Source organism: Octodon degus, unplaced genomic scaffold (assembly GCF_000260255.1).
Source record: "Octodon degus isolate 3935 unplaced genomic scaffold, OctDeg1.0 scaffold00070, whole genome shotgun sequence".
Classification (NCBI taxonomy): domain Eukaryota; kingdom Metazoa; phylum Chordata; class Mammalia; order Rodentia; family Octodontidae; genus Octodon; species Octodon degus.
The window spans coordinates 7689197-7700577 of NW_004524646.1; the positions used below are offsets into that span (position 1 = coordinate 7689197).

Genomic DNA, 11381 nt, shown 5'->3' on the forward strand with positions numbered 1-11381 from the left:
GGAAGAAGGCTGTGGAGAGGTAGTCAGGCAGTGGGTGCGTTGCCAAGTGGTAAATGAGTGTGTGGGTGAAGGGGCAGGCTGCACAGGGATGAGGAAATATGGAGGAGGAGCAAGGAGGGGCTGATGGATTGGTGAGCGAGTAGACGAACAGATAGTGGGTGGCTGAGTGAGTGACTGGATAGATGGACACAAGACTGGTCAGACTGATGGAGAGGTAGATGGTGAGGGAGAGACAAGGGCAGGAGCGTGGGTAGGAGTCAGATGGATGGATGGAAGATGGGTGGCGGATTTTGGTAGATGGGTGGTGAATGTGTGGGTGGATGGATGGATGGAGGATGGGTGGATGGGTGGACGCGTGGGTGGATGGATGAAAGATGGTGGACAGTGGAAGGGTGAGATGGATGGGTGGAGGAGATGGGATGGATGAATGCGTGGGTGTGCAGAGGAGTCCCCAGCCGCACCTGAGCTTTGGCCTTCACTGCGTCGTACTCCGCCTTCATCCTCCTCTGTGCGTCCTCATCTACACTGGGGTCCCCGATCCGATTGAACAGGGAGGCCGCCTCCTCTAGCAGCCTGTCCAAGAGCTCAGCCTGGTTCTTCACGTTGTGCAGCAGCACCTGGGCATCGCTCAGCTGCCACTGCTTCTCCTTCAGGCCCAGCTGCAGCTCAGCTGGGGGCTCCAGCGTGACCACCATCTTCTGAAACCAGCGGTAGAACTCGCCCCGGGCCAGCAAGTACTCCCTCCAGTGCAGCCAGACCCACTCGATGCGGCTGTGGGAGGGGACCAGGGGACATCAGGAATGGCCAGCTTACTCTCAGCATCCCAATGACTGCGGGATAGGGCTTGACAGCCCCTCTGTGTCCCAGGGGCAACCCAGCTCCTGTCCTATGGGATGGGGAGCCTTCTGTCCCTTTCTCAGGCTTCTATGGGAGGCCAATGTGCCTGAGCCCCAACCGCCGTGGTGATGCAGCCTAGGCTGCCCTTAGCCACCAGCACCCCTAATTCTGGCCCTGAATCTCCGCTGCTGATGCCCAACTCCCTCCCATCACCTCTGGCTCAGGCTTCTGAACATAGTGACCCTGGCCCTTACTGCTCGGTGCCTACAGCCTTAAGGAGAACTGTGCCTTAGTTTGCAGGGCGCAGCTGCACCTGCTGGCTGACTAGGTGGCCAGCTTACTCTCAGCACCCTGGGTGGGTGAGGGTCCGAGGGATCCGCGTGGGTCCCGGGGGCACAGTGACTTCTCAGTGGCTGTGCCTCTCTGCCCACCTTGTGGTCAACTGCAAGGCTGTGGGAAGCAGGAAGCCTGGTACAAAGCTGTTCCTGCTCCCAGGGGCCTGCGGGCCTTCCACCCCCTTCCACCCTCCTAGCTACCATCAGAGTGTCCCTGGCTGGCCCCACTGGGAAGCACGTACAGCTTAGAGAGGTCAGGCAACTCCTTTAAAGCTACATGGGAAGTAACCCTCAGGGCAGGCACCAGCCCCAGGTCTCCAAGTCTCTGCCTCCCTCCTGCCGCTCCTCCTCCCACCTGACACAGCTGAGAATCCCGCTAACGTGCTCTCCTTGTGAGCCGCTGCCTGAGAGGTGCCTGAGGGCACTCGGCTGGCAGCCCAGCACAGGGCCCCTGTGCCCACGGTCAGCATTAAGCTGCAGCATAATTAGGAAGAGGAGGGTGAGGCTGGCTTGAATCCCAGGAGGACGCAGTTCCCAGGAAACATGGAACGCAGGAATTCTGCAGGCAGAGGTACCAGGCCAGCCTGGGACGGACACAGGCTTGCTAAGTCCCGTGACCTGGCCACCTACCTGTGACAGTGAGTCATGTAGGTGACAGTCTCCTCCCATTGGTCCTTGAGGCCCCTCAGCCGGGCCAGGATCTCAGGCCGCTGGTCCTCAGGGCAGCATGCCAGGAGGGCTTCAGCTGCTTGCAGCACTAAGTCCACCTTCACCTGCCCCTCAGGCTCCAGCCGGCAGATCTTCTGTTGGAGACAAGAGCAGGGGGTGCCAGGGGTCAGGATCACACAAGCGGGCACAACCCGGGGAGACAGCGGTGCATGCAGCACAGGGCCAGGACCGTGCAGCCCTGCAAGTCCTCCTCGGAGGCTCTGGGCAGCCTGCTGATGCCTGAGGGTAGGTGGGGGAGCCTTAGGGGTCACCAGCTCTGCCACCTGCCTCTGGGTCCCCACCCGGCCCACGTCTCACTGTGAGGTCCTTCATGAGCAGTGTGCAGGTCCTGGAAGAGTGACTAACCCAGGACACCTGGCCCTGCTGGACTCCGCCAGAGCCCCCAGAGGCCTGAGATGCTTCTACCTGTGCCCCTAACCTTTGGGGGAGCCTTCAGCCCTCCCTCCTGTCCTCTCAGGGGTATTCTCCTAACAAACACCCAATGGTTGACCTCCTCACGTCTCAGCTTCCCGGAGGACCAGGACCAGCACTAGGTCCTGCAAACAGCAGGTCCCCCACCTTAGCTCTTGCCACCCTTACTGCGCCACGTGTCGACAGTTAGTGCTTGGCCTCTGTGGTCAAATACAAGTGGACTCCAGCTCCCCACTCCCTGGTGACCTCTACCACTGAACCTACATCCTCAAGTCATACAGTGCAGAGGAAGGGACAGTTTCGCTACGGCCACACTATCATGCGGTCCCCGCTGTGCTGGCCATCAGAGACCTCCCTGTCATTCACTGCCTTTTGTCACCCTGTCTCTGTGTGACACAGGCTCTGCTCCCCCAGCTCAGACTGTTGTCCTGGCAGACTGGCTGTCTCTGACCCTCCGGCAGGGGATCGGGACCCTGAATGTCAAATGCTGCCCTGATGGCTCTGTGACCCAGACATGTCGCTCAGCTACTTTGGGGCTCCCGTTCTCATCCGGAGATGATGATGATGGTAAAATCCTACCTTGTGCACCCCATCCATCCATCTCAAGAACATCATACTGATTAAAATGGACCTGTGGACTTTGGAGACCCCCAGGCAATGATGCAGCCCCTCCCTCGACCTGCGCCTGGACTGTGGCTGTGGTCCTTTGTGGGTGTCTGTGTGCACAGTGGGTGGGGGCAGAGCACATGGACAGAGGAGACACACCCGGGACAGGGAAAGAGGTCTGTGTGGCCGCATGGCCGACGCAGCAGGTCTCCCCAAGCGCAGTGGCTGCAGCAGGTGCCCAGACAGGGACCCGATGTCCCTCTCAGTGGTGAGTGGCAGTGTGGACAACAAAACTCCCCTGGCGGGCAGTGCAGACCGGAGACGCCAGGCCCCGTGCGGAGCACACTGCCCCTGGCACCACTGCTCACCTACCCCAGCCCTCGACAGGGAGCAGGCCCTGCAGTGGGCTGCTGAATTCTGTGCCCGCCAGAGAGAGATTTAGTATGCTTAACAGTAGCTGGGACAGTGCACACCTGTGAGGCCACCTCCTCGGGAGAGCTGAGCCAAGCAGAGAGGTCCCAAGTTCAAGCCTGGGCAATTTAGTGAGACCCTGTCTCAAAAATAAATATGTCAGGAATGGTGGTCCACACTGTAGTATCAGCATTTGGGAGGCTGATGCAGGAGGATCACTGGGAGTCCAAGGCCAGCCTGAGCTATAGAGTAAGACTGTCCCAGACAGACAGACAGACAGACAGACAGACAGACAGACAGACAGAAGTAAGCCCTGGCGTTGTAGTCCAGTGCTAGAGCGCTTACTTAGCACCCTCAAGGCCCTGGGTTCAATCTCCAGTAATGCAAATATAACTAGAAGTAATAGTTAAGGGAACAATGTATCTAATTCAGCCCTGTGAAGGGGACTTCATCCTCTCTGCTGCTAGAAGGTGGGCACAACAGCCACGTGCAGAGGAACGCGGCTCCAGCACTCAAGCGGGCCAGGAGCCGGCGGGGAAGTGAAATTCAGCCTCTTGGCGCCACACGCAGGAGCCCACTGAGAGCCCAGCCCAGCGCTGCCCGACAGCCCCAGTCCACTGTGTGATCCGCCGGTCCCTGGGCCCTGCATCTCCCTGGGGACAGGGGAGACCCCAGCAGTCTCTGCCCTTCTCAAGGGAGTGAACTGGACGCTTCCTGGCAAAGGGCGAGGAACTGCCCGGCCCTGTGGCAGGCAGAACTCCAAGCCCAGCCTGAATGGCAGCAGATCATACCACAAAGGGTCAGCCGTGGGACACGCCCCAGACGCCTGTGGCCATGAGGCCGAGCTAGGTCTCGGGAAGCCACAGAGCCCTCCTCGCTGCCCCAGAGCGAGGTTTCTCAGGGTTCGTTGTGAGCAAAGGCAAGGACACAGTCTGGGAGGCCCAGGCGCCTGGGAAGCGCTTTGCACCCAGCCTTGAAGCTATTCTTGTTTGAAGCCCACAGTAAGGCACCCAGCAAAGCCGGAAATTTGGGGTTAACTGGCGCTTGTCCTCCATCCAGCCGAGACCAGTGGGCTGCCCACAGGCCCTGTGCTGGAGACTGCGCCCAGCAAGCACAAGCCAAGCGGGCATTTCCAGGCTGGGCTGGGGAAGAGCTGCAGACAAGAGCCCAGGTGATGGACAAAGAGCCATCCAGGAGCTACAGAGCGACCTGCAAAATCCCCGAGAGCTTCATGAGGGAGGCAGCATCGACGCCCAACCTCAGCATTGGTGCAGACAATCGGGGAGAAGGCATGGGCACAGGTGGAGAAGCAAGGTGTATTTAGGGAGTGGTGCATTGGGCTTTTGGAAGCCAGTTCCCAGTAAACACTGGCTGCCCCTGACCTGACGGGTCCCTGGAGAGAAGGACTGGGAGGGCTGGAAAGCAAGATGCTGGGCCTGGAAGAGGAGCTGGAGGCCCTGGGTGGCTCCTGGAGGCTCAGGGGATGGACCAGGGCAGCAGGGGCCAGGAGCCTGCCAGGGCAGCGGCTGAGCCAAGCAGGCCCAAGTCCTTCCCTTGCTGCCACCTCCCTCCTTCCGGGTGGCACCGGTCACCCTCCCCAGGAGCAAGGACAGTTCCTTCAGCTGGGGAAAGAGGCCCTGACCCCGCCCAGTCATGCATGCAGGTGGCAGCCCAGCTCTCAGCTCAGTGAGCCTATATGCCCTTCTCTTTCTATCCTGGGGACTGAAGCCAGGGCTTTGCATGAGCTGTCAGGGCAAGCGTAAGGCATGAGCTTCTCACTGGAAGTTGGTGTCGAAACAGCAAAGCACACAGAAGACACCCCAAGAGAAGGCACAGGAAGGCACGGGAAGGCACCAGCCTGCAGGTCACTGCCTGGAGCTCTGCTGCACCTGGTCCACCGAGAGCTCCACCTGAGGACCAGCCCCAGGCTTGCTCAAGCCAGGATCCCATCAGGAGGGCATGACCTGCAGCCCAGTGGAGTACAAGTCAGCAGCGATATGGCTCATAGCCAACAGATCTGGGGCCTGAAGAGTGCCAGGAGGGCTGGGGGCTATAGCTCAGCACTACGGCATCAGCGTGGAAATTCTCTTTTTTTTTCACTTATTTATTTGGTACAGGGTCTCACTAGGCTGCTCAGACTCGCAGGGATTCTCCTATTTTTCAGCCTCCCCAGCGCTGGGATTATAGGCATGTGCCACCACGCCCGGACTCGTTTGCCTTACACCCTGAGGGGCGGGCTGACACAACATGTTGGACTGGGGATCAAACCCTGGTTCCTGCGTTTGCCAAAGCAGGTGCTTAGTCTGCTGAGCTATCTCGCTGGCCCTAGCATGGAAATTCTCATCCAGTCTCTGACTCTTGGTTCACTGTGCTTTGTCCTTGATCCCTGGCACCTCTGGACAGAGTCGGTGTAATGCTGGGCAGGGCACCGGGCACCCTCGCTTCCTGTCCCATTGGGCGCTGCATACACTGACTCCCTGCCTTGCAGGGTGAAGTCAGACTCAGGTCTGGGGAGCTCAAGGGGTCGCTCCTGTGGCTGGGCAGGGCCACCATGACCCCACAGGGACCCAGTGTTGGGGAGTCATGCTCATGCATCCCTGCCATGAAATGATGGGGAATCCGAGGTGGGGTGGGGGAGAGATGGGTTTGGCTGAGGCAGCGTCTCTGTATACCTCAGTTTCCTGCAGCCTGGCCTCCAGGGCCTCGAGGGGCCCCTGGGTGTTGTCATTGACCTGCAGCCGCTCCTGCACAGCCTGCATCCACGCACGGGCTTCCTCCACGCTCCTGTCGAAGCCCTCCTGTGGCTGCTGGGTCATGGCACCTGCAGGGGTGGGAAAGGACAGAGGGGTCAGGCAAAGGCAGGTCCCTGGCATCCCTCCCAGAGGGCAAGTGGCACGGAAGGGCAGAAACCAGCAGGCTGTCACGCAGCCCCAGCTCCAGGCAAGGGCAGGATGCGAGAGCCTCGTCCTCCTCAGCCCTCCCGCCTCTGGTCCTCTGGACTCCCTGATTGGGCTCAGGCTGCTCCACTTGGTCTCTGAGGAGGCTCTCAGAGCACACAGGCTTAGATATCCTCAACCCAAACGAACCAGGGCGTGCAGGGACAAGGAGGCCCCCACCGAAGGAACGTGGTCTGCGGCATCAGCCAAGCCCACACCAGATCCCAGCTCCACCCAGGTTAATGTTTCAGGCTGGGGACAGCCTGGCCAGCTGGTGTGCTATCCCTATTTGCCACCCTTGTGTGGCCACGGCAGACACAGCTCGTGTCCCATCCACCGCCCTCCACTCCACACTCCAGGCAGCCGCAACAGTCACTGACTCAGCACAAAGCCCAGGGGCACCTCCTGCCTCAAGTGACAGCTGCTCTCTGTGCCACCCATCCACACCCGTCCCCCCTGCATGCCTCGCCGTCCACGGACTGTGGCGCCAAAGTCCTAGACTTTCTCGTGTGACTTTTTAAAATGTCATCGAGCCAGGGCAGAACCCTTCTGCAGCCTGTTCCGCTGTCTACTCATAGTAACTACAACCTGCTTTGGATTAAAGTTATTTATATCTGCATGTTGTGCGGCGGGTTTGTGCCCGGCTAATCCCAGGTCTCCCACATGCCCCACTCATCCCTGTTGGAGGGAGGAGCCAAGAAAGGGGACAAAGTCTAACTTGAGGAAGAAACTCCCCTTGTCCCAAGAAGGAAAACCAAAACTGTCACATTAGACTCCTCCGCTGGTAGAGGATGCCTTAGAAAAGGGAGGCTACGCTTGGAGTATGAAGCCACCAACAAGGACAAACACCCAGGGAAGTTGCCAAGAAGAACGCACCAAGGTAGAAGAGCACTGAGAGGGGAGACAAAATTAGGTATCGAGGGGGCTGGAGAGATGGCTCAGTGGTCTAAAGCACCTACTTAGAACAAGTTCAGCGAAGCACAGGGACCACGGTTCAGTCCCCCAGCACCACATGCCAGCCAGCCCGCCCCCTGGTGGGCTGAGCTGGCCACACACACACACCACTCTCTCTCTCTCTCTCTCTCTCTCTCTCTCTCTCTCTCTCTCTCTCTCTAATAAATAAAAAAAAAATTAGGTATCGTGCATTTGGGGTCACAAGTCTACACTTGGGAAAAGCAAAGCGAGACATCAGTAATGACTGCAACCCCGCTCGGAGATGAAGGTTGGTCAGTGTCGCCATTGGAGGGCCCGGGTCACAGCGCGGAGGCCAGGGACACGAGTCCAGGTTGCCTCAGCCACCCCAAGCCTGGCTCTGCCCATGGGGCGTGCAGCCCCTCTGACTCCCTGGCACGGGGGGCACTGTGGCCTCAGAGGGCACGCAGCTAAGGACGACTGCCTGTGACTAGGGGGAAAGGCCTTCTCACACTTATTTTTGCTCTTAGGAGCTTTATGAATTTTCCAGAAAGCGTGATCATTACTTCACAGTGAGAAAATACGCGCAGGCCGACGTGCCGGTTGGCCCTTGCCTCTCTAGTGAGGGTTGGTTGCTCAACAGATGCTGGCTGGGGCTCCAGACCCCGCCTTGGGCTGCACTGGGCTTGGATCCTTCAAAGGAGACCTTGCAAAACAAAGGGAGATGGCTGCCGCCAGCAGGCTGAGTGGGTGCGGAAGCTGGCCTGGGCCTTGGGGTGCAGCGGCCTCACGTGCTACTTCTCTCTCCTTTTTCATGTTCTTGCAGCCACACCCTGCCCTTGAAAGCATCTTTTAAAAGCCCATTAGCAGCCCAGCATGGTGACACATGCCTATAATCCCAGCACTCGGAGGGTGAAGCAAGAGGATCCTTGTGAGTTCGAGACCAACCTGGGCTACAAAGTGAGCTTCAAGGCCAGTCCAAACTATATAGCAATACCTTGTCTCAAAAAAGACAAAATAAATAAATAAATTTAATTAATTAATTAAAAGCACATTAGCACACGTGAACTTTCAGATTGGATCACAGTACAGTGTCCTAGCTGGCTTCCCAAAGTCCTGCTTTTATGCTTATAAAGCAAGGACTAGAGGGACAGAAAGGCATCTCCGGGGCTCAGCCAGCAGGCAGGGGCAGCAGCCGCGTCGTCCAAGGTGCTGAGCCTGCAGATGGGCCCCTTGCTGGTGACGTCCGCTCCTGGGAGCGTTGGGGCCTAGTGACCCGAGCAGATGGCTGTCAGGACAGTGGGCAAGGTGGGCTCAGCTGGGTGAAGATGGAGCTACCCCGGGTGGCTAAGGGTGAGCGGGGCTCAGGACACCTGGGTCTCATGGCCAGCTCTGCCTGCACAGTGCAACACAGGGGACTGTGACACCACCCTGCCCACGCCTGGTGCTGCGACCACAGTGGCAGAGGCCTGTATCCAATCCCTTCTCCACGCAGCTCTCAGCACAGCCTGAGACATGGGCAGCAGCCACCTAGTAATGTGCGAGACAAAGCCACGGAAACTGTGAATACCAGAAGGGCCTTGCTTTGCCAGCCTCCTAACAGGAGATGCCAGCAGCTAGCACTGGGCAGCACGAGGGGCCTCCTGGGTCCCCCCCAAATTCACAGCTCTGACTTCTCTCTGTGCTCCATCACTCCACAGCCCCAAGGGGGAGCTCTGCTCTGAGCCTTCTAACCCCAAGGAGAAGAGAACCAGACCCCAAAGCAAGTATAAAACTGTAACAGATTAATCTGGGAGGCTGAACCAGGAGGATTCCAAGTATAAATTATGCCTGGGAGACTTTGCAACTTACTGAGACCCAGTCTCAAAACAGAAAAATTTAAAAGGGCTCACTGCAAAAGCTCTGGGCTCACTCTCTAGCACCACAAGAAAGAAAGGAAAGATGGAAGAAAGGAAGGAAGGGAAAGAAAGAGAGAGAGAAAGAGAAAGAAAAGAAAGAAACAAAGAAACAAAGAAAAGAAAGAAAGAAAGAAAGAGAGAGAGAGAGAGAGAAAAAAAATTGACAGATTACAAAGCAAACAGGCAAGACACAGTTCAGCTATGGCAGCTCATGTCTGTTATCACAGCACTCAGGAAGCTGAAGCACGAGATGGCCTCAAGTTTGATGCCAGGCTGAACAACACAGTGAGACCCTGTCTCAAAGAGAAAAAGAAGATACTCAGAGCAGATGCCTTTGCTGCTCTGACCTCAGTTTCCCCATCTGTACACCAGGATCGCTGAATAGTATGTGGCTTTGGCTCGGTTTACTCCTGAAGGAATTCCTGCTCCAGCCTGCTTCCCAATCTGTCTTAGTCACTGAGACCCACCATGCTGACCCACAGGGTAAAGAAGGAGAGGCTTGTTTCGGCTCACGGTTTGCAGAGGTTCCAGTCCATAGTTGGCTGGCTTCCAGGCAGACCAGCATGGTGCAGGATCAGCAGAGGAGCAGGCGAGGACAGCCGACAGACAGGAAGCAGAACGGGAACGAGGGAGGGAAGGATATACGCCCCTCCGGGCCACTCCCCCGGCAGGCTCCTCCCACCAGCCTTTCCAGCCCAGCGGCACACCCAGCTACAAACCCGACCCACCGCAGATGAGCACCATACACCCACGATCCAGCCAATCCCCAAAGCCCCCCTGTGAGTGCAGGAGGCTCTGGGAAGACACCTAGATAAGCCTAGTCTGCCCCTGGCCATCCAGAGACTCATGCCTGCCCTCTTACGCAAAGGTGCATCTAGGTCATCTATCTGTGAGAGTAGCCCGAGTTTCAGCATTGCTGAAAAGTCCAAGTTCAATCTCTGAAATTTAAAGCAAATTCTTAGTTCCCAGCCCCTGTACAAATATAAAGAAAGTTAAACTCTTCCAACATACAACGGCAAAATAAATCTTCCCACTCTAAAAGGTAGAGATGGATGGAGGGCATGGGACCAAAGTGAGACCAAACCCAGCAGAGAAAACAACAGACCCCACAGTCCCACATTCAGCACCCACAGCAATCTGTGGCAAGATGGGACCTCCAAAGGGCTCAGGAGGAGGTCCTACAGTGACCACCCCTACAGTGCTGCCAGTGGTGGTGGTCCTCGCTGGTTCTTTCTTGGGCTTGTCTTCTCACTCCTTGCAGCTGTCCTCAGCTGATCTCTGCTCCTGGCCTCTTGAACCTTCTGGGGTCTGCACCTCTGGCTTCGCGCTCCCAGCTCCGCACGCTGCCCTCTCAGGAGCATGCTGCCTGGCCTCTCAGGCATTCTTCTGATATCTGGGTGCCCACAATTCTTACATTCTGCATGCCCAGCCTCCATGAATGACACCAAGGCCTATCACCAGCTGGAGTGGTGGCTAAGCCCTTTTGCAGCTTGCTGGTGGTTACAGAGGTCTTGGAGTGCCTGGATGGCTGAACATGGTGAACTGAATTCTGGGGAATCAATTCCCATTCCAGAGGGTACTGCCACTGAGGAACATGGTGGCCCAGGGCTCTGTTCTCAACCCCAAGTCTCTCACAACTTTGCAAAGTCCTTGTAATTTTGAGCATGCAAAGGGTAAGTCCTGTTGGTTCTTGTGATGTCCTCAGGTCATCTTTTCTATTATCTTGGCTTTTTAAAGCTAATCTTTCCAGCAACCAATTTCTCTGCCTCATCTTTGCAGGCCTTAAGTTTACTGGAGCTTTTACTCTTGCTAAACTCAAACTTTAAAAGTCAATCTACTGGGCCAGTTGCCCTTGATTTCCAAGGTAGAGCGAACTAAAAACCCAACAGGAGCCACACCACCACCTCAACATTAGACTGCCTTGAAATTTCTTCTGCCAGAGTAATCAGTCCATCACCCTCAGTCTGAGTCTGCTTGCAGTGTCTCTGGATATGGGCAAAGACATGTAGGCAAGTCTTCTACAAAAGCGTAACAGACACAGGCTGGAGCCCAACTGCCAGTAGAATTCTTCTTTGCAACAGATGCCTCCTGAGGCTGGTCTCCCCAAGCTTCACTTCTATCAGTATTCTGCTTTTCTGAGCTCTGTTGCCAGGTCACTGGGGTTTAGATCATGCTGGGCCTGCGGGCAACTTCTGTCCTCAGACTGCCCTGGGGACGCTTCACAGCCAGCACCCTTGGCTCTGCCAGGCAAACCGCATGGTCAGCCCCCAACCACATCCAAAGGGGCTGACCTAGGCCACACGTTC

At 56.9% G+C, this 11381-nt stretch overlaps 1 protein-coding gene across 2 annotated transcripts in view; it reads right to left on the reverse strand.

Moving 5' to 3' along the window:
* Nucleotides 1-11381, reverse strand: part of Syne3 (spectrin repeat containing nuclear envelope family member 3) — a 78808-nt gene that overhangs the window by 34535 nt on the left and 32892 nt on the right. For both annotated transcript variants that reach the window (XM_004635174.2, XM_023719695.1), the window contains exons 2-4: nucleotides 6002-6150; nucleotides 1803-1975; nucleotides 462-771 (exon numbers count right to left, since the gene is read on the reverse strand). In XM_004635174.2, the coding sequence (XP_004635231.1) occupies nucleotides 462-771; nucleotides 1803-1975; nucleotides 6002-6145 (627 nt within the window). In that variant the 5' untranslated portion in view covers nucleotides 6146-6150. The remainder of the gene's footprint in view (nucleotides 1-461; nucleotides 772-1802; nucleotides 1976-6001; nucleotides 6151-11381) is intronic.